Source organism: Camarhynchus parvulus, chromosome 14 (genome assembly GCF_901933205.1).
Source record: "Camarhynchus parvulus chromosome 14, STF_HiC, whole genome shotgun sequence".
NCBI lineage: Eukaryota > Metazoa > Chordata > Aves > Passeriformes > Thraupidae > Camarhynchus > Camarhynchus parvulus.
The window spans coordinates 6,966,483-6,989,335 of record NC_044584.1 but is presented as its reverse complement, the minus strand read 5'-3'; the positions used below and the strand labels follow the sequence as shown (position 1 = coordinate 6,989,335).

Genomic DNA, 22,853 nt, shown 5'->3' with positions numbered 1-22,853 from the left:
CAAACCCCCGCCAGCCTGCAAACTGCCATGGGCAGCACACAGGAGAGGGAACAGGCCAAGAGGAGCAGAAAACATCAGGAGAAGGTGCCAACACCACATTTTGGGACCAGCTGCACCTCGCTGTGCCAACTGGCGGGTGCCACCTCCCCGGGAATCAAGCTCAAGGAGCCGGAGAGTGCCAGGCCTGGCCCTGACCCGGCCCCCGCAGCACGGGAGGCTCTGGCTGTGCCAAGCTCCTGCCTGTATGAAGTGCAGCTCACACCAAAAAAGAGCAAACCCAGCATTTCATCCTCAGCACATGGTGCCCTGAGCACGGTGGCAGAGGGAGCACTCACACCTCCAGGCCCTGTCCAGCAGACACCTCTACTCCAGCGTCCAGTCCTGTCCATCGGTGCCACCACCTCACACAGATGGGTTCTCCCCAAAAAGCCACCAGGCACCTGGGTTGTGTCTTTCTCCAGGGCAGGGAATGAGCCAAAAAGCCATCACTGCCACCAAGGGGAGAAAAACCCTGCGGTCAGGACAAGCGAGACAAAGAAAGATGCTTCGTTGGGTTGCTTTTTTTCAATTAGATTTTTTTTTTTTTATGAAAAAAGATCACACGGAGTTCTCCAACAAACAGAATGCCAAAAAAATTGTTTTAAACAAAACATAAACAAAACAAAACAAAAAGACAAAAACCTGGCTCTCCTTTCCTCTCGATTGTCTGAAATATCCTTGTGTTCCATAGAAGGCAGTGGGTTTTAAGTGCTTTCTATTTAACATTAGCATAAAATATCTCTCGCGCGCTCTCTCTCTCGCTCTTTAAAATATGCTCACACAATTTGCTTCTAGAAGTACAGTACACTTTGAGCGTGGGGGGTGTGCCTGTTCCCAGATCATTTACAATCACAATCCAACAGGAAATAAAAAATAATATTCTAAACGTCAGACTGTGTTCATTTCTGCCGTTGTGGGTTTTTTCTTTTTTTGTTTTTTATAATTTCATAATTTTTTTCACAGTTTTAAAAAGTTTATATTTATATATATATATTTATATTTATATTTATAATTAAAAAGTTGAATCCATTTAAAGACTTATAATACAGGAGGGCTAAAGAGTCTTTTGGTACATTAAAACTGTACAGGCTAGAACCGTCACTGTCCGCCGTGCCGAGGCGCCGGTGGCCCGGGCTGGAGATGGTACGAGCTCAGCACCATGTGGTTTCTTTAAAGGACGAGGGGTAACTCTGTGGGGCTGTCTCTCACCCCTGAGCCCCGGCCTCCAGTCTCTGGTACGCAGCCAGGGTGGAGAGTTTCCAATCTGTCCTTGGCTTAAGCATCGCCCCGCTCTGCGTCCCGGCGATCCGTAGTGCGAGTCGGGAGTTGCAAAGATCAGTGCGTCTCTTGGAGTTTTGTTTAAGTGCAAGGATGGTGCGCTGTTCTCCTCAAGTTCTCCTCCAGTGTTTCCCTCTTGCCAGGTGTAACCCTGGAGCAGCAGTGGCGGTGCCCGAGGGGAGCTCAGCTTCTCCATGGATGGGTGCAGCTGAACGGTGCAGTCCCTGAGCCCAAGGTGGCAGCGGGGCTCTGGCTGTGGGAGCACCATGGGCAGGCACGGCTGGGTTCACACACTGCCCCCATTCCCTTCAAACCATGGGCAAGGCTTCCCAGCAGCTCCACGTCTCAGCACAGGCAAGGCATGGCAGGTGAAGCTGGGTGAGGGATGCCGGAATCCAGTGGCCTCTGATCTTCTCTCCTCCAAGCACCAAGCAGCAGCTTTTCCCAGTCTTTTCTTGCCCCTTCACTGCACGGTACAAGATGAGGTCTCAGTCTGCCACGTGTCACCCCCTTTGCCACTTGCTTGCTCCCTCCTTCGCAGGGCAGAAGGGGTGCAGAGCTGCAGAGGGTTCAGTTTGTTCAAGGCAGTGGGAAGGCAGCGTCCAAGACCGGATGCTGTCTCCTCTTCCACCTGGCTCCTCCCAGGCCAGAGGATTCTCTTCTGCCATCTCTGTGCTGGAGCCAGCCCTGCCCTGTCATGCTCCACACGCTGCCAGAGGGGCCTCCAGGGAAAGGGAACAGCAAAAAGGCGCTGAGAGGATCGAGACGAGGCGCTGAGAGAGACTCATCTCCTTTCTCTTTCACCCTGTCCTTCCTATAAAGGGTCATGCGAAACTAAGCAGGAAAGGGAATATAAGGACGGAGAGGAGCGCACGCAGAAGGCAAGAGGGTCCTTCCACGTGCGGGCGGCTTCCGAGTTACTGATGGGGAAAAATGACACAAAAGGGATCCCTCCTGCCGGGGGGTCCCGCTGGTGAAATGATCACGAGACCCATGTGCTTTCCTGGACCAAAAGGAGGAAGGGAGAAGTTGGTCAAGTGTCACTGTACTTAAAGCCACTTCCAGAAGAGCCTCGGGGTTCAAGCACCACCACCACCACCACCCCAATGGCATCTTCCTCGAGTCCTGTAACTGCTTCCCCAACCCCTTTCTTCAGCCTTCTCCTTCCTCCTCGCGTCTCTCGCGCTCTCCTGTCTGTAGTGTGACACAGAAATGAGCATTGAAAGAAACAATCATGTCGTCTGAACAGGCACGTCCTCAGGTTTGTCCCATCCCTTCCCAGGGGGTGGCATGTGTCCCCTGGGCGGTCAGCAGATGACAGGGACCCCATCGGTGTTGAAGATCATGCCCGTGGTGGGCTCATAGGTCCCTGCAAGGTAGTAGAGGTCCTCACTGTCTTGGTATTTCTTTGTCTTTAGCATCTGCTCATATTGATCCAGACCAACAACAAGACACTTGTGTGAGATGGTCTGGACATCATTTTCATCCACGTGAGAGGACTGGTAGAGGGCTCTCTGCACAACAGGAAGAGAAGGAAGGAGGTGGGAAAAAAAGGAGCCATTAGATCACACTGCGTTTACAGCATCATCTTCAATAAGTAGGAAAAACACTTATCATAATGGGATAGGACTCTGCTCATGCTCAAAAATATGTCACTCATCCCAACAGCAGCCCAGGGGAGGGACACTGGGAATCTGCACAGGTCCATGGACAGCCTGGACAATCCCTCCAGCCTACTGAACCTGAGCCCTGGCTTTCACTCGGCTCCCACTGATGGGAATGTGCAGCTGCCAAGCACACATACAGGAAATGTGGAGGCCATGAGTTTGCCATCCTCATTTCAAGGATGCAAATGCAAAGATGCTAGATACTAGCTCCCTGTTCTTCCCCACATCCAGCACCTGCAGCTATTCCACCCTCCCAGAAATATCCACCCCAAGTCCAGGGCACTGCAGACTTGGCAGCTGAGGCAAAAATCAAGAGCCAGAGAAGTTTGGGGAGCATTTCCAGTATTTATTTGTTATGGGGTACCCAGCATTCCCTCCCAGCCTTCCCCCAGTTTCACCAACCTCCATAAAGTCCTTCCTCTGGTTGGATGCCTGCAAAGCTGTGGCCAGACTCCTGCCTGATTTCTGATCCCAGCGCTGTGCCCAAGAAGAAAACAGGAAACAGAAATGAAAATCTGGTGAATTTGTTGTTTTCCATGCCATCACCTCCTGCTCACCATGTGCTTTTGGAACTTGAACCCCTGCCCACTGCCACTAGGAATAAATCCTGCTGTAAACCAGCCGCACACAAGTTCAAAATTCAGTGTTTCTGAGCACCAAGCCCATCGTTCTTACACTTTGAAGACCTGATCTGGCTCTTGACACTTTTTTTGGCACCCACGCAAAAGTCTTTATTTCCTAATACAAAGAAACCCACCCCTCCATTCTTCAAGGGGCCAACACTGGGCTTGCCCACACAGATGAAAGCATGGGGCCACCTCCTTCAGGGTACCAGTAAAAAACTGGGCTTTGGGTGTTTTCCTCATCATTGGAAACAAAAGGCAGCAAGGAGTTTTTCAGCCCTCTCAGCAAAGGAGACCAGCCTACCTTGCCTTCATTGAGTTTCTTCCCAGGGTTGGTTTCTTCTGGGTGATAAAACCATTTGACTCGGACCACCATGTTGTTGCCCCAGGATTCCCACATGCTCTGGATCCGGCCGATGTAGGGCAGGTTGGGGCGGCCGGCGGAGAGGAAAACCGCGCAGTCTCCGATGCGGATGATCTCCTTGCCCCGCACGATGGCCTTGTAGAACAGCTTCCTGGCCTTCCCCTTCATTCCTCGTCTCTGCCAAGAGAGGATCATGCAAGTGGTCAGCCAGGGATCACCAACATTTTCCCTACAAACCAATGTTTGCCTTGTTTGTCTTGCATGCATCCCTTTGCTGTTGGCAGTATTCCCACAGGAATTGGGGCAGTGGGATACACCACACAGAATGGCTTCCCCAACACACTGAAAGCCAACCCCCACCTCCCTGCAAACTGGACACACCACACCAGCAGTTCCACCACCCCAGGAAAAGGGAAGAGGCACCAGAAGGCAAAACCAGTGCCGAGCACTATGGAGCATTTACCTGCGTGGGCTTCCCAAACCACTTCCACAGCTGCCGTGCCGGGAGGAAAGCAGCGATCTTGGGCCTGTTCTCCACGGAGGGCAGGCGCTGGCGCTTGGCCAGCTCCTTGGTGGTGGGCAGGTGGATGCCCTCGCGCTTCTTGGGCCGGCTCTTGTTGCCGCCCTGCGGCGCTGCCGGCTGCTGCTGAGGCTGCTGCGCCGGCTGCTGCGCCGGCTGCTTCTGGCTCTGCGGGTGGGAGGACGCTCGGGATTTCCCTGCCTGCTTGGTTTGCTTGGGTGGGAGGGTTTGCTGCACCGAGGAACTCGGCTGGGCCTCAGCTACTTCGTCGTCAGAGCTACAGGAGGAATCTTCATCCGTAGTGGAGGAGGAAGAAGAGCTGGAGCTTGACGAAGAAGAGGTTGATGAGGTGGAGGAAGAGGAGGAAGATGAAGATGAAGAGGAGCTGCTGCTAGAAGAGGAAGAAGAGGAGGAGTTGGAGGAAGAGAGAGGGGTGGATGCTCTTGAGCTGGCTGAGCTGCTGTCCTGGGCTTCCCCTTGGTTCTTCTCAGCCTCCTCGTCTCCCTCTGACTCCGAGCTGCTGTCACTGCTGTTGCTCTCAGACTCCTCCACACCTGCTGGAGCTGCTGCCTTTTCTTCCTGGTCCTTCGAGGCAGCCAGGCTCTCTGCTGAGGCATCAAACTTTCCTCCAAAGCTGGCAGGGGAAGGGTCTCCCTCAGTCACCTTGGCTCGGGAAGATTTCTGCTTGCCCTCCACACTCACTGCAGTGGAATAGCCCAGCCCCAAGAGACTCTTCCCATCTCTGCGACTGGCCAGGTTCGAGTCCTCCAGCATCCGCATCGCCTCCTTCATCTTCTTTGTCTTTGGAGACATCACACCCTCATGGTCCAGCTTGATCAGGATTTCATTGTCATGCTTTCTCTGAGCCTTGACCATGGTGCCAAACTCTTGTGTCTCTTCTGTGGGCCGCCCTTTCTTGGTCTTGGCTTTGGACACCGAAGCATCGCTGGAGCCAAAGGCTGCCAGCGTTCCCGGGAGATCACTGTAGGGCTCCGTGCCCAGGATGCTGCCAAACACAGCAGGCTGGTAAGAGGGTTGGGGGGGGCTGTGCAGCTTCGTGGAGATCTTCATTTTGCTGGCTTTTGAGCGCTTTTCCTCTGTGGGAGCAGGAGAGCCTCCAGTCGGCAGCGGTTGCGATTTTCGTGACCCCTTCATGCTTGGCTTGCTCAAGCAGGCCGGCTTCTCTGAGACTGAGGAGGTAACAGGTGAAGACTCCACCTGATCCTTCTCTTCAGGCAAGGCAGCCTCTTCTGCAGAGGGGAAGAAACACAAAGACATGATGTTATCCCTCCAGATGGGCTTTATTATCTCAGACACAACCAGACACCAGTGCTGACTGGTCTCTGGCCAAGCATGGCTTGTTCCTGCCTGCTCAGGTACCCCCAAAGGAGCATAGGGAGTGTCCTCACTGAACAGCCCGGCCTGGTGCCAGTACTTGTGAGAAGTGATGGACAATGCCCAGGGGTGCTGCTTCAACTTCAGGAGAATCACACTACAAATCTCCTGTACCCGTGGCTCTATTGACAGCTGCAGAGATGCTCAGCTCAAAAAAGGACTCTGTGCTCCACATGCCCGACTGACAGAAGGAGGCTGTCACAGGCCAGCTTCTGAACCAGCCTCCTATAAACTGTAGCCAGAGCAGAGTGAGATGCATGGGTGCTCTGCACTCAAGCAATGCATCCATCCTCACCCAAATCCTACTCCAAGCAACAGCTCTAATTTGGAGAGAACAGTGGGGAACTGTGCAAGGATTCCCTCAGCTCCAGGCCTGGCAGTGTGCAACTTACCAGCTTTGGCCTTGACACTTGGCTTTCTGCCTCGCCCTTTGCCCTTTGACACAGGCTCCTCTGACCCCAGGGCAGATCCCTCTTTCCCTTCTCCAGTGTCTTTGCTGGATTTACGGCTACGGCGCTTGGTGCTGGGCACCAGAAGGGCAGGGGAAGGCTCAGCACCTGGAACAGGTCAAAGAGATGTTCAAATGTAGTCAAATAACACATAAAACAGAGATGTGATAGAGTCAAAGTAACCCAACCAAACCTGCAATAGGGATTGGGCCTTTTTGCTTATGGGTGATATCCCACCCCAGCTCCGTGTTCTGTAATTGATGGTGCCATCTTTGTGACTAAAAGTCTGTGAAATTGTCCCAAAATTTGAGGAAATCAGCCCAAAACTCCATATATGTCAGAGCAGGAAGTATCTTGCAATAAACTGAACAGCAAGACTCACACTGGATCTTGTAGTCAGGTGGGAGAAGCCGAATGTGAGACAGTGGGATGCGTCCCGTGTCCCCGTCATCGAACTCTACTGTGATGAGATCACCATCTTCCTCCAGATCCAGGGTTCCTGTGGGATGGGGGAGCAGCAGATGGGATTAGCAACAAACATCAGAGTACAAACCCCTTGTAAGAGAACTAGGGGCATGGGGAAAGACAGGGGTGCTGCACCAGCTGCAAAGCACCCACTTCACCTCTCCTAGGCTGGGCACGGAGGCCACAGAAGGCTCACTCTGCAATGGAAAGTCCCAGACAACACTAAACCAGCCCACTCAGTGTGAAATTCCCCATCAACAGCACTGCTCCAGAACATAACAGCCATTCCAGTTTGACTTCCCACCTCTCTCCACTGGTTCCCTTTATTCTTGCAGAAATTAACTTCTTTTCTTTCACTGAAATATCTTTTTTTTTAAGCTGCATTTTTAACTACTCTCAGTCATCATAAACTGCTGCTTTTCTCTTTCTCCAAGAGAAATAAGCTGTGTTCTCACCCTCTCTTCTTGCACCAGCAATATTGGTTTATACACCATAAATAATTATTCCCTTTTACACATGTGGTATGACCAAGACCCCAAAAACAAAACCACATATGGCCAAAATTTCCAGAGCCATTCACCAACTTTCTAATGGGACCAGACTGGAGAGTTTTGTGTCAGACCAAAGTCGTGAGTGTCCAGGTGATTTAGAAACCTCCACAGCCTCAGAAATAATTGATGCCTGGAATAAATTCTGACTTTCTGAAATGTATTAAATGTCCTTGATATATTTAAGCTCCTAAATTGCTCGAACCTCTTCCTGAACCTGCAGGATGTTACTAAATCTGCATCATTAATGAGAGGGGCATGACCGGGAGGAGAGAACAAGCCAGGCTCTAACTTCCACAGCACTCACAGCAGAGGTGAGGGCTTCCCCAGACAAGCCTGACATCCCTGACACACAGGGCTGAGACATCCCAGGTTCACAGCACAGAGAGCCAGGGTGGCCTTACCTCGGACAACTGTCCCCGGGTAGAGGCAGCGGTACTGCTGGCTCCAGTAGGCTGCAATCCTCGTGCCCTCGGGCAGGAACCGCACTGAGGGGGGTTTCACATCGATGATCTGCTCAGAGCAAGAGGAAGGCAATCAATGACCACCCTGGCACCAGCACAGACCATCCCACCACACCTGGCATGGAGCAAAGCAGCTCTATGGATGGCAAGGGACAGTTTCCCTGCTGGGGAATGGCCTCCTGTGCGCTCACAGGAGGAAGGAAGGACCACCCCTGCTGGAATACAGGACTAGAGCCTGCTGCCAGTGGGGCAGTGAGCACACCAAGGGGAGTTCTGCCCACACTGACCATGGGGGGTAGGACCAGGACATCCCTGCAGCTGGAAGAGGAAAGAGCTTCCAGCTAGGCTCCCCCACCCCAGAGCAGGCCATGGGCACCAAGGACAGGCAGCCTTTGGCAGCACATACCGCTTCCTGCAGGAGCTGCTCCAGGCAGTAAATGTGGGGACGGTTGCCCCTCTCGCCCTCCACCACCACCCGGTATCTGAAACACAAAGGCTGGGTCAGACACAGCACATGGGAGACACCACCCCCTCCAGGTAACGCCTCCCTCTGATGGGAGAGGATGTGAGAGCACTTCATTGGAGATAATTGGATTTCCCTCAGTGCTGATAAACCAGAGTGGACTCTCTTCCCTCCCTGCCAGACACTGTCAGTCTCTGGGCAGCCAGCTCTCCCCAGACTGATCAGTGCAGCAGCTGTGTCCCCATTTTCTAGAAGATCCCAGGTGGATACAGCAGCCCCTCAACTCACATGTCTGGTGAATGCACTGTCTTGACATGGCCAGCATAGAGCAGTTTGTCATCCATGGGGATGAGGACACGCAGGCCATCCTTCAGCTCATCCTTGTCAATGATGCAGGAGCGGGGAGCTGTGAGGTGTGGGAGGATGATGGGGATTAGAGAGCACCACACATGGGAAAGGGACAGAGGGGAGAAGGAAACTTCATATTCCCAGCATCACTGTCCCCTCTCTTGGTAACAATAATGTACCAGTAATGAAAATAGGGCAACTTAAGAGAGTGGGATTCAACTAGATGTTAGAGTGCGCCATGCTGATCAGGCTTAGTTTTTATTGAATTGACTGAAAAAGTGGTGTCTCCACCCCAAAGACTCATGGCTTTGGATGAGGAATGTGTGAAAGCAGCACTGTTGTCCCCTGAGCAGCCCTGGGAAACCTACCCAGCTCCCCTACCTATAAAATCCTGCCCTTACCTGGTGTGGGTGGCCTCTCAACCAGCATGCTCAGTGGGATGTTCTCATCCTCTGAGAAGCTGCTGTCCTGGTTGGGTTCAAAATCCTCCTCTGCTGCCATGCTTTCCATGAGCTTGCTGACAGCTCCTCCCTTCCCTCGGTTCTGCAGGACAGCAAGCAGCACATCAGCTGGATCACCACAGGAAGCAGCCTGATCCCATCTCCCCTCCCTCCAGCAAAAAATAACCTGAGGATATCAGGACAAAACCTGCCTCCATCCTCAGCATGGAGAGTTAAGTGGGGGTACCCAGACTTTTTGCTGCCTTCATCCCCCAAGCATCACCAGCAGTTAACCAAAAGTTATTCCCCACATCCTCACTTTTAGAGGCTGGGAGAGATGCTGTGGAGCTGTAGTTTTGCTCTGCTTCACCACAGTGCTCCTGAGCCTCTGCCTTCCCTGAACAGGCCCCAGGCACTGTTCCTATTTCTTCTCCAGTCTCCATGATGTGTTCCTTGCTGTTACACACAGACCATAAGCATCACACAGAAATCATGTGAGAAGACAGCAATGTGTGTTATGAATGATGACAGGCTGCACAGGAACCAGCTGTCACCCAGTGCTGAGCAAGGCTACTCCATCACCATCTCCTTGGTCCTTGCAAGCTCTCCCTCCACCCCGTGGCAGCCTTGGAGAAAATCCTGCCTACTCACTAATTTGGGGGATGAAGGCAAATGAACACCAGATGGTAGCAGCAGGTACTATCAGAGAGTTTTAGGCTTTTCAAGCCAGCCCTTTGCCTGAAACACACCCAGCAAAACCTGCACCTCTGTTTTCCCTCCCTCACACTGCAACAGCCCAGGTGCTCTGCCAGCCACCCTCCAGTCCAGCCACACTAGAACCAGTCCCTCACCTCTTTTTTCACCTCCTTGGCTTTCACCTTAGCTTTGCTCTTCTTGGTGGAGCCCAGGGCACTTGCCAGGCTAACCCGAACATCAGAGGGGGAGCTGGGGATGCCAGGAGGAGACATGGATGAGGAGGAGGAGCAGCAGGGCGTTTCTTTACCCTTCTTCCGCTGCTAAAAATAAAAACAAAACACTTCCATCAGTAAAGAAAGGATTGGTAAAGATCTGAGTCCAAGGAAAGGGAAAAGGTGGTGCAAGGCAGGTTATGCACAGGTAGGATTATGTTCACCCAGCAGTTAGTTCACTGCCCACATTACATCCTACATCTCCCAGCTGTTTTCTGGTTTCACACATTTTGGGAAGAGCTTTTCATTACACTGGAGAGCAACTCCTGCCCATCAAATCTGCCTCCAAAGAGCTCCAAGAAGATCCCAGTTGGCCTCATGTCACAACTAACTTGTCCAACTCTCCCCATCAGTGCTCTTCCATAACACTGCCATGAACTGAACTGGAGCCAGAGGGAGACAAGCATTCAGCTTAGATGAAAAGCCAGTAACCCAGAGACCACTGTCACCCCCAGCCAGGGACAGACCTCTGAAGTCACCATGTAAAAGGGGAACAGCCTTAAAGGCCAGTCTGGGGGCCACAGGTCAGCAAGAGGACAACCTCAGGCAGAGAGTGGGAGAAAGATTTCATAGGATCTGTTTTAATGCAGGATCATCAACTCTGGCCACCCCAACAGAATGGCTTTGGGACATGGAGAGTAACTGAAGTAACCAGCCCCATTCAAACATGGCTTTTACCCCCTGCAAGTTAGATCCAAGTCTGACAGAGCCTCCAGGTGTACATGGGGCTGACAGGGGGTGACAAGGGGCAGCCAAACAACTGCTGAGACAGGACTCAACTCTCCTCTACCTTAGTGGAGTTTATTGCCCTCCTTTCACCAATCCCAAGCATCCCAACACCAATCTGGCCAGCACGTCCCTCACCTTGCTTAGCTCCTTCCTGTCCTTCCCCTTGCTGCCCTCCTTTTTGGGGCTCATGGGGGCCCCCTTGCCACAGCGCCCAGGTTTGGGGACGGGGGTGGAGCTGGCAGGAGCTGTGGATGTCAGCATGGCCGAGGAGGTGGTGGCGTCGTGGAGGAAGATGCGCTCGCTGCGGCGCCGGTTCCACAGGTCGTCATCGCTGGCCTCCAGTCCGAACTCAAAGCTCAGGTCCTTGGGGGATTTAAATTTCTTCAGCTTGCGGCCTTTCTCAGAGCCCAGCTTGGCCTTGTCAGCGCTCCCAGATGCGGAGTCCAGGCTGCTGGGGGCCTGGCTGGGCTGGATGCTGCTGGGCTCCAGCGGCCCCTTCTTGCCGCGCAGCAGCCCTGACGGAGACTTCTTCCTGATCTTGATCTCGCTCTCCGAGTCGGTGTACTCAAACTCTGTCCCTAGGTGCAAAGGATTGAATCATCAGTCAGAGCCCTGGCTGAGCCAAGAGGGGACACATCCTGCTGGAAACCTCTGAGCTTCATGGGAGATGCTGTGCCTGCTCAATAGAGCTCTCGCTTGTTCCTCTTTCCAATCCTTACATCCCCCAGACCTCCATGTCTGACCCATAAAACACTGTGGAAATTCCCTGGAAGTAAGCCTGGTCTACTCCAAACCAGAGGCCAACAATTCAGGCAGTGTGGTTCAGTGTGTTCCCTGCCTCCATTTTCTCCCTTCTCCCACAGGCAAAACCCTGCAGGGAAGCTCTGAAGAGAAAATATACTTTAACATGCCCCTCCTCAAAAAGGAGCTGCTCAGCTGAAACCAAGCATAAACCCCACAAGCTGACCCCTCCTTCTCTCCTGGTGGGATCCCTCTCCAGTTTCACCTTTGTTTCAGGAGAACAATGTCTTTTAACAAATGGAATAAACCCAAATTTCAAGTTTATTTTTTCCCACTGGCCAACAGACACCACAGACCCTTTTACTGGCTCAAGGAGTTGCTTTGAAGTCAAGAGAGGTAAATGATCTTTTGTCTGTGGAAAATGGAATTCCCCTCACATTGGCCTCTGCTCAGCACCATGAGCACAGCAGTACCCAGAGGCCTGAAATACTGCAGTAATGCCAAGATGTTCCCCACCTTCACTGTGTTCCCCTGAACCTGATAAAGGAAAGCAGGACCAGGTTTCCAGGGGCAGAAGAGAAATTGAGGCAGCACTTACACACCCAGCAACACGGGCAGGAGGTAGGCAAACAACATTCACATGGGAAAATAAAAATGCACATGGCACAAGTAAGGAAAGCATCTTCTCTTGGTCCTTCTCTCAAATACACTCGCTTTCCTGGGTAAATTCAGTCTGCAGGAAACTGCTCTCATCTTCTACCTATCCCCTTCCCTTGAGACAGCCCCAGCATGGAGACAAAAAGAGCCAGCATGTCAAAAACAAAGCTGGCAAAGCTCAAAATGAAAAACCCATTGGAAATTAAAACACTCCTTCTCCTCTCTCAGTACTGCATGAGGTAATTTCTAGATGCTTCCAGTTTCAAGGAGGGCAGATTACAAGACAATAAATTCTTAGCAGAGACTGTTGGAACAAGTTGGCAAAAGCCTAATATAGCATGGAAACAGTGCTAAAACAAGCCAGGCTCCCGAGGAGGACATCATTTTCCATTCTGAAGCATGCTATAAATTCCATTATCACTTAATAAATATTAATAGAGAATTTATAAATGGAACCCATATAGATCTGTCTGACCAGGAACAATGTCACCAATGGGCACTTGTGCAGCAGGGCATGGGGAGGGGAAGAAATGAAACTCCCAACACACTGAAACTGAGACAGAGGCAGGGCAGAAACCCAGATTCTGGCACTGCAAACACATGAGCAGAGGAAGAAATGCTTGTTTCAAGTCACTCTGGCTGGTTTCTATAAGGAAGCTGATGGGATGGGCTGATGGAAAGAGCTTTTCTTCTGCTTGGGTTCTGTGCTTCCCTTGGGTATCCAAGATGAGCTGCATTTAGCACATGCTTCCTTCCCTAAAGTTTAACAGCACTTCACGGCCTTCTGCACTCTGTCCAAGGGGATGCAGCATCCCCCTGCTTGCCTTTGCAGCAAGCACGTCTTGTTGAGAATTTGCCAAGTAGGAAAAGAGGAAACTTTGACAAAGCCACAGCTGTCCCTAGGGAAGCCCCGGCTGCAGCAGCTAACCTGCCATGTCCATGACTGGCTTTTGTCTCCCTATCAGCCACTTTCTCCACCTTCAGCATCAGGATCAAGCTGCCGAAGAAAAGAAAGGGCAGCTCAGTGTCTGGGTATACAACCTGCTCTCTTGCAGCACAGCTGGGACCTCCTAAACCTTCCACCTTGCCCCCACAGCACCACCATGGAACTCACCCATCAGGCTCTGCCTCTCCTCCTTCTTCTTGGCCTTCTGCTTGGCCTCCAGCTGGATGATGGAAAGCGGAGGGGGAACGATGGGGCTGGGCATGGCGCTGGCAGCAAACCTGGCCAGAAGGCCCAGGCCACTCTCATCCAGGGCAGGTGACGACAGCCTGTCTGTGCCATCCGTGCCATAGTCCTCTGCTTCCTCCTCTTCCTCCTCATCGTCATCATCCTCCTCCTCGGAACTGGAATCTGGCACGCAGAAAACAGGGAGCGCGTTACAAACCTCACGGAGGTGTGCACCAGCCACATCCCCAACCTAAAGCGCAACCCTCCTGCTGCCCTGTGCCCACCAAAGTGGCACTGAGCCACCCAGGACTGAGCCACAGGATGCTGGCCATGGGCACACACGTGTCCTTGCAGCCATAGAGCCGCTGTCACCCTGCCTGCCACCACCCTGGAAGGACACAGCAATACAGGGTACGGCAAAGACGACCCACTCAGGGCAAGGGAGGGAAGAGCAGGGTGTTGGCAGATTTGAAAAGGATGCCAGGCACCCCTTCCCTACAGCTTTCAGGAGGAATTAAAAGCTTAATACCTTTGAAAATCCCGACCTGGGAGCTGTGGGATTCCCCTCCCGCCCACCAACACTTCCTCCATAATGAAATCCATTAGTGTAATCAGAAGCAGAGATCAGCAGGGAAGGGGAATACCAGAGAGCAGCCTGTGCCATGGCGGGAGGCAAGGGGAACACAGGGAGGAGAAGGGGCAGGAAGCAAAAATGCAAAGAGGGGGTAAGAAATAATAATTTGAAAGCAATGGATTTGGAATGCATAAGGGAGGAAAGTGTAGGTAGTGCTGGAGACAAGGAGCAGTGTTTGAACCCTCTGCCTCAGAACTCTCTCCATGCCTTTCATTTCCCTCTCTACAGCTCAGGATAGGGAAGCCCAGCTCAGTGCAGGCAGGAAGAGCTGCCCACAGCCAAAATCTAATTCTGGCAAAGAAATCAGCCTCACTGCCTGCCTCAGCTGACACCTGCAGAGCAGTGGGCTGAGGGTTTCCTCTAGGGTGTGTACACAGCAGGTATTTTGGGGGTAGATGCTCGGAGAGTGGCACCTCTCCCTCCCTACAGCGCTTCCCAAGAGTCCGTCAGCAGCTCAGAGGCAATTAATTTTAACAGCATCTCATCCAGTGAGTGCTGGTGAGCAAGCCACTTCACAGATGCACATATACCACACAACACACACTTATACACACACATATATGAGCACACAGATCTATAAAAATATATGTATTTAACTGCAAAAAGTAGGTCTGGAAAAGATATTTCATTTCTTTTGAAATTGAGGGCTTAAGTAGGATCATTGAGGCTGCTGGAAAATTTCCACCACTAGCAGGAGCCCTGTTCTGAGCCCACTCCCCAGCTCCTACCAGCCACTATCCTTGTGTCTGAAATCCAGCCAAATGAGAAACCAGATCCCTTCAAAATGAGCTGGAATGAACATGAAAATCCTTTTCTTTTCACATATGCCCTCTGGGATAGATAAAAACGTCCTCAACACTTGGTTGCTCAGGAAAAAAAAAAATACAATAAAACAAGTGTTATTTTTCCATGATATTAGAAAGAACAGGAATATCAGAAAACAATGTTCTCATTCTTGTATTTTATCAACTGAGGTAACTGGCAGCTTTTTTTGCCTTTTTTTTTAACATGGATGGCTTATCTCTGTAGCATACACCTGATAGTCAGAGAATACTAATTTTTAACTACATAAAAATTCCTTCCCCATTTCAGTTGCTCAGACTCGTTCCTCGTGATATAAAAATGCTACCAAACCTACAGTCCTGCAGTCAATACCAAGAAATCCACAACCCTGTTCACTCCTTGCATAAAAACCACAAAAAAAAAAAAAATCCACAGCAAATTGGGATCAGATTCCTTCCCCTTCCAGAAAAAGGGTCACAACTGCTGTTTTTACATCACATTTTGCCAAAGAGAAAACAAATCCAGATGAACTTTATTCTGAGACGTGAAAACCACCTGCCTGAAAAGCAGCAAAACTGTGCCTGAGTTCAGTGACGCACTGTGGAGTAGCAAGACCTTCTCCATCCATCCCATCTAGCTCTGAAATTCAGCAATTTTCAGCAAAAACAGGGGGGGAAATAAAAAATGAACCTGTACAGCCCCTCATGCCAGAACTGAGAGCTGGCTGAGCAGAGAGTTATTCAGTGAGCAGCTGGGGAGAAAAAAGAGGGGAAAAAAAAGGGAAAAGTTTGCAGGAAAATCCATGATCAGCCCAGCCCCACTGGCTCAGCCGCACGGGCTGCCCAGCAGCACCATTCCTTCAGCACTCACACGCTGCATGTGCAAGGGCAAAAGGGTGCCCAGCAGCTCCAGTATTTCAGAGGCACTCAGGTAAAACAGATTTAAAAGGCAGGAGAGCAGTGGCTGCTCCTCAGGCTACAGAAAACACAGAACACGATGAGGTGCCTGGTGGTTATTGCAACCTCCTGCTCATACACAGCGTCACGCTACAGAAAGACAACTGAAGACAGTCCCTTGTCAGCATTTTTACCACAACACTTACATTTTTATCTGCAGGAGACACAATTTCCAGCCTGAAAATAACCCCATTTTAACACATTCACAGCACAGATCTATCCTCCTCCACTTGTCATGGCAAGGATAGATCTTGCTAACCCCACTCCACATGCACAACACAATCCCTGCTCCTCTTCTTTCTGATTTTCCAAGGGACAAAAAGTAACAAATGAAGTAAAAAGAAGACATTTGGGGCTCTGCTCCAAGCCTACATGATTCTAAAGTAAGTCCCCAAACTTCTGGCCATGGTGGTATGGTGCTCTCTGTCCATCTGTATGGCTCCTTGGAGAGACTGGTGCCTGTATTTAATGGGAAGCAGAAGTTTTATTCCTACTGTACCCAAACTATGTGTGGGTTTAAAATTAACTATGCACAGATGCCTTCACACAACTGAAGCCTCAATATTTTTTTTGTCCTGAAAAGGTGATTTTTAGTTAGCAAGGGGGAAAAAGACTTTTTTTTAAAAATAATTTTTTCCTTCAATGGTAATTCTGTTAACACTGAGAGAGGGTAAAGGAAAAAATGCTCCAAGTTAAAAATATCTTTTCTAATTGACATTTTTAAGAGCATGTATATGTGTGTATATACCCACACACACAACCACACGTGTACATACACAACTCCACAGCCAAAACAAACAATACATTCGTATTTAAATGCTACTGATGCCACATAAACTGAAGCCAAAGATTATTTTAATTTTTACCTGCACTGAATTAAAACCCAAACCCAGTTAAGAATGCTAAGTTTTCTCATTGCTTTTAACAGCTAAGCTGCCATGGTATTTTACTGTAGGAGAGCAGTAAATGAAGATTTCTTAATGATGAACAGAAATTGGTTAAGCAATTTGGTTTTTAGAGACTGATGTATGTAACAAGACAGGTTGAGGGGGGTGTGAAGAGGAAAGGCTGGGGAAGGGAGGGAGTAAAAACACACACTTAAAACAGTCATTTCACATTGTAAAAATAAACAGCATGATTTTCTCATAACACCAAGCAGGTCTACAGCATACAAAGCAGGCTAAGTACAGGCAGACTTTAGACAGCTACTGGGTCATTAACATCTGATTTCTGCAATCTGTCCAAATTCTGGAGGTTATTTATTTTTGAGTGTCCAATTTAAGACTGTACTTTTTTTTTTTCCAGATAAGCCAATTCTCATCATTGGAAGATTCTTCCCCTCCACATGTGTATTGTGCTGTTGACTCCAGAAGTGCTTACGAAAAATTTTAAAATACTACAACTATCACATGGGAATGTGTAAGGAACTGGTTACCCATCACTGGTTTTTGGGTTTTTTTTTAATTGGGGTAAAATCATTCTCCGAGTCAGGAAAAAGAGAACAGAGAATAAGGTACTAAATTTTTAAGGAAAACAGAGTATGGAGGAGAAGGACTTATGGGTCTTTGGCTTCAGAAAGCTCAAGGAATTACCCATCCTGATGGGCTCTAGCCCACATTAGCACTTTCCTCTCCAAGGTCACTGGATTAAAAACCACAAGCTTTTCCTCTTATCAAAATGGCAAAGTGATGTTTGGTCTGTAAGAAAGTAGTGTCCCCCCTCATCTATGTCTAACCAGATGACAGAAAACAGGTTTTCCTGCAGCTAATCCCACGTCTGACACAGATACTGCAGGGCCAGGGCCAGACAATATCCCTGACATGGGGACATTTCTGCACCGTGGTCCAGAAACCTTTAAGGTTTGCATCTCAGACTCATCTGCAAATCCTTGCTCTGGCTGGGCTAAGGGGTTCTCCAAAAGCAGTTCTGCAAGCAGCAAAGCATTTCTGGAGTCCTCAGGCACACACACACACGTGCAAACCTTCCATGTGAGACTCTTCACGGACAGAGGAAAGTTGAAAGCGGACAGCAATCATTTTCAAAATTAAAATAACCAAGAGAATGCAAAGAGCTACGTGTCATTATTCATGGAGGCAACATCGAAACGTCTGAGGCTGACAGATGACATAAAGAAAAGTTATTTTGCCTACCTACATAACAATGGTCAAGGTTCAGGTTCATGGCTAGTGACCCTCGCTGAGAAGTGTCTGCCCTACAACCAGCCAACCACTTTGCTTCTTTAGTGCAGCGTGAGAGCAAATGCAAGAGACCGACACAGACATTCAAAGCATCATGGATAGGGGCAGGGGTGAAAGGGTTGGTCAAGCAGCTGCAAGGAGAAAGCGAGCACTTCTAGAAAAGCTGAGGTTATTAATCGGTTTAGTATTCAGGGAAAGCCATCAGAAAACCCTATTACCCAAATATCCCTTCAAGAAATTATTCTGACAACAAAAAAAAAGGAAAAAAAAAAAAAAAAAAAAAAAAAAAAAAAAAAGAAAAATTCATTTGCAGGAAAAAAACCCAAATTGTAACCAATAATCCCTTCCCACCTCCCTCTCCATACCCACCTCCCACCCCAGGGGGTTTTGCATCTTTGGTTTCCCCACCATTAAATGACACCCCAAGGGGATTTACAATGCATTTCCCCATTTCTTCCAAATTCCCCAACCTCCTCCCATACCCCTTCCCCTCCCCAGATTTTATCCCATAAAACTGGGATTTTTAGTTTATTTCTTCAAATAAAGCAGACAGGTTACTTGAAAAATAGGCAAAGGGACAAGTTACCTCTCTGCTTACCTGGAGCTAAACCAAAAAGCAAACCCAAAACCCCCCTCAAGAACTTGGTACCTAAAAGGGATTGATATCCTCAAAATTTCCAACAGCAGCAAAACAAACAAAGAAAAGATGCGGGAAGGAACAAGGAAGGGAAGAATGGAAGTTAACGCAGACTCTTCATGGAAATGTGGCAATCTCAGCCTTACATAAAATTCACTATCTCCACAACTTTTTGGGTTCTCTAAAAAACAATTTTTCTTTTTTTCCTTTTTTTGACACATGTATTTCTCTTTTGGGTTTTCTTTGAAATGCATTGGTGGGTCCAGCCCAGAGCCACATCAAAACAAATCAACATTCTGTATCTTTCTGCCATGTTTGATCATTTTCTTTTTTTATCATTTTTTAATTTTTATTTTTAGCTTTAATTATCTTTCTTTGGAGGTTGGGTTTGGAGGGAAGAAAAAACCAAACAGGTGCACAGAGGAAATTAACATCAAAAAACTCAGAAAATAAAAAAAAACCAACAGAACAAAAGCCAAACTATCCAGCCCTGTTTTTCAATTAACAGCCCTGAGCAGTGTAAAACACTAAAAGGCTTTTGCTGGGCTACATCCAGCTCTGCCATGTAACTTAGATAACAACTGGGGATGCTCTTGCTTTGCATTCAGCCCAGCCAAGCTAGTTTCTTTCGGGAGCTGAGGGCTCATTAAAATGACCTTTCCCCATGATTATTATTTAATGAGTGCGCTCTAAAACAGAAACCCCTTGTGCCTCTGGAGGAAAAGTCTCAAGTAATCTCTTTTCCCACTGAAGTACTAATGACAGGCTGACAAAAAAAAAAAAAGCTGCAAGAAAAAAATTGGGTTGAGGGTGAGGGAGGGAAAGTGGAGAGTCAAATTTAATGCAGTAATTGCCACATCCTTGAGCACCGTGGGTTATGTCTGGGCATCTGAAAAAAAAAACCTACCACCCATAAAGAGACACAAAAACTTGACATTTACATTTTAAAAAATTAAAAAGAAAAATTTCTGGTTGTTAAATACACCCTGCACCCTCCTGCAGCAGCAACAAGGAGTCGGTGCCTCCATGTTTTATGTGCCTGCCTGGAGAGAGTCTATCAGCAAACAAACTGAGAAAGATAGAACTAAAAAGGGGGAACAAAAAAAAACTATTAAATTAAAAAACCTAAAAATTAAAAAACTATTAAATTAACTTAAAGGGGTTGGGGGGAAAGGGGGAAGCCTAGGCTTTATCTGGACAAAGGCAGCAGGGATATTTGAATAATAGAGAGTATCCCAGACTAGGTTAATTCCAGTTCTACTGATGGGGAGTGGGAGCAGGAGGGGGATGCAGAGCAGGATGGAGTGAAGCAGCAACCTAATCGCCTGATAAGAGACACAGCAAGAGAGACAAGGTACACAGGTTTAGTTAAAAATGAACTCGGTATGTTTAATAAAGCTTGGTAAACCAAATTGCAGTACAAACATCAAGTCACACGGCCACACAACAGTACCCCGGTAATTAAAAAAAAAAAAAAAAAAAAGACGAGGGGGAAATAAAAGAAAAAGGAAAAATGGAAGAAAAAAAGGGGGTCAGAAACAGGAGAGGGAAAAAGAAAAAGGAGGGGAAAATAATAAAGGAGGGAAAAAAGAGGAAAGTAATTAAAAAAGCTCCTTTCAAACTTCGACAAGGCTCATGTCAAAATAAAATAATAATAATAATTAAAATGATAATAATAATAATAGTAGTAATAATAATATAATGGTGGTGGTGGCAGCAAGGAAGGAAGTGAGGTTAAAACTGAAGGAGGGAGGAAGGGAACAGGAAAGCAGGGAGAGGCGGACACTAAAACCCAGTCAATATAAAAGCTCTAAAAGAGCCAGGCAGTAAAAATATCACAATGATACAGATACAAAAAGGATAAAAAATAACCGTTGGGGTGATAAAGCAGGCTACGCTGCCAAGGACAAAGATGGCCACCCTGACTACGACCATCAAAATGGCTGACCCCGGCCCGCCAGGCCCCTCAGCCCCGCCCCGCTCCCACACGGGCTGCGCTTGGGGGTGCGTTTGCTAGAAATTAATAACCTTGATCGAACGAGTCCTCCGAGGAGTCGCTGAAGGAAGATCCCGCCTCGGCCTCCCTCAGCAGCAGGCAGAAGGGTTGCTTCCGCCCCGCCGCCGCCTTCGCCCTCAGTGGCCGCCCTGAGGCCACCGCGCTGCGCGGGGCCGCCCTGGGGCCGCCGGCCGCCCGCCGCCCTTCCTGGCCATCGAGCTGTACAGGCCAGGCGGCCGCGGCTTGGCGGCGGATGGGGGCTGCGCCGGCCACTCGTCCCTCAGGGATCCCTCCTCCTCCGAGTCCGTATCTGTGGTCAAAGCGGGTGGGAAGAGCGTTACATCACCAAATGGCGTTTGGGGATTTCGGGGGGTTTTGGTGCCACCACTGTCCACCCCTGCCTAGGTACTCCATCATAAGCCTTGAGCTCAACAAACACAGAAATTCCTTCTTTCCACGACAAACAGAAATTCTCCACCTCCTTGTCCTCCCTTAAGATCCAAGGAGTGTTTTTAGCTTGGCAGCAGAAAAATGAAGCAAACATTTCCACTATGAAAATGTCCACTGAAGGCACAGCACTGTCAACAACTGGGCCATCAACCTGAATTTGTCTTGGCTATGGTGATATTCAACACTCTTGACCTGAATCTCCTTTTCTACACGAACCAGCTCTCACAGAGGGTTTTCAACATGCGTGGTTGGAGCAAGCCCAGCTGCCAAGGAGGCAGGATGTCCAACTCCAAATGTCTGACTCCAAACACGCTGCCCCAGATGCTCCATGGCGTACGCCGCAAAGGAGCAGAGACCAAGCTGCTCCTTGGTCTGTGAAGCTTGGCTTTACAAAGCTGCTAAGCCTTGTGGGTGGTGAGAAGTTATCCAGCCATCCCCTCTGGCATCTGATGTGAGGGACAAAAAGAACATGGTACCCCTGGATGCAACAGAAGTGGGTGTACATTGTCACCTCCCCGTTTGTGGACATGCCCTTAGCTCCACAACATTACAGACATTGTGCCATCGCTCCCTAGCTCCACTGCACTGGGTTGTGGAGAGGAAGACACAAAGAATGGCAAGTTTAGGAAGCTCAAAGCCCAAATACACAAATTAGTTTGGACACCCGACTTTTCTTAAAATCTGCGGGAGTAAGATGCTCAGTCTGCCCTTTGGATCTATGCCCAAAGCTTTCAGGACTCCAGGTAGAAAATCCTGAGGTCAGGAAGCAGAAGGACTTGGCACCAGTCCTGCTTCTCCTTCTCCACATGAGCAGCCCAGCAATCATAGGAGGTGCTGCCATATGCTCAACCTGCCTCCCCAAATTCACCATGCCTGAGTGACCAAATGACAGGCTGAGGCCCTTCCCTTGAACCTGCACACAGCTGAAAAACCAAAGTTGAGCTGTTTCCTCAAAGGGGAACATTCCTACACCAGGAGACTCACTGGACAGTGGTCAGATAGAAGCTCTCTTAGGTCTGGGAGGCAGTTTTTGTTCATGAAACCACAGTGCCAAGTGGGAAGGCACTGTAAAAGCTGCCTCCTTCATGAGCCAAGGCTTTAGCTCCACCAACAGCCCATCCTTTTCCCACTAGCTCCAGAGCCCACAGTTCAGGAGACACGTGTCTGTCCTTGGGAGTAAAGCACACTCAAGAACAGAACTGCTGGGTAGTGTGTACAGCACAATAAGCCAAAGGCTGTGTTCAAGTCCAGTGGACACAATGACTCCTATTTTGCCACATAAATGGCTAATTTCATGCCAAACATTTGTTCCATTGGAGAGTCCCTAGCTCATCTTTCCCATTAGCGAAATTTCTAAACTAGTGCTGCACCAAGAGATGTATTTGTTATGCACACAAACCCCCCATAAAGGTTTTAACATGGCTTTAAATAGCTGCAAGCAAGGGGAAAGATGTGTGTGCAAGTGAGCTGAGACCATTACACAACGGTCTCAGATCATAAACTCTGCCCCAATGTCTGCCTGAACTGTTAAAGACTCTCCTATGTTTGATTCTACTGTTTTTCCCAACATTGCCAGCAATTCAGATTTTTCCTTCCGTAACAGGGGTCAGTTACTGGAACCTTCACCTGGGGCACACTTGGGTAGGGACAAACACTGATGAGAGCCATGGGAAGGCTCAGCACAGCCAGCCAGGAAGCAAGCCATGACACTGAAGGGCAGGAGGGTGCTCAGGAACATCAGTGTCACTGGCAGGCCTTTCCTTTCCAACACATTCCATGGCATCATCCTAAAGCCAAGCCCACTGAGCTCAACAAGGACTTCAACAGTCAACTGTCTCCTAGAGAAGAGGCTCCACCTGCTCCTCTGACA

The 22,853-nt window shown here is 49.1% G+C and overlaps 1 protein-coding gene across 1 annotated transcript in view; it reads right to left on the bottom strand.

The window, feature by feature from the left end:
• Nucleotides 1-554: 554 nt before the first annotated feature.
• The window catches only part of TNRC18 (trinucleotide repeat containing 18), a 54,440-nt gene continuing 32,141 nt past the window's right edge, over nt 555-22,853 (bottom strand). Inside the window, 15 exon segments of the mRNA XM_030958483.1 lie at nt 555-2,831; nt 3,387-3,461; nt 3,912-4,148; nt 4,435-5,741; nt 6,279-6,443; nt 6,718-6,834; nt 7,753-7,861; nt 8,219-8,294; nt 8,564-8,681; nt 9,025-9,166; nt 9,915-10,079; nt 10,896-11,338; nt 13,273-13,512; nt 20,566-20,730; nt 20,733-20,843. Of these exon segments, the coding sequence (XP_030814343.1) occupies nt 2,625-2,831; nt 3,387-3,461; nt 3,912-4,148; nt 4,435-5,741; nt 6,279-6,443; nt 6,718-6,834; nt 7,753-7,861; nt 8,219-8,294; nt 8,564-8,681; nt 9,025-9,166; nt 9,915-10,079; nt 10,896-11,338; nt 13,273-13,512; nt 20,566-20,730; nt 20,733-20,843 (3,677 nt within the window). The 3' untranslated portion in view covers nt 555-2,624.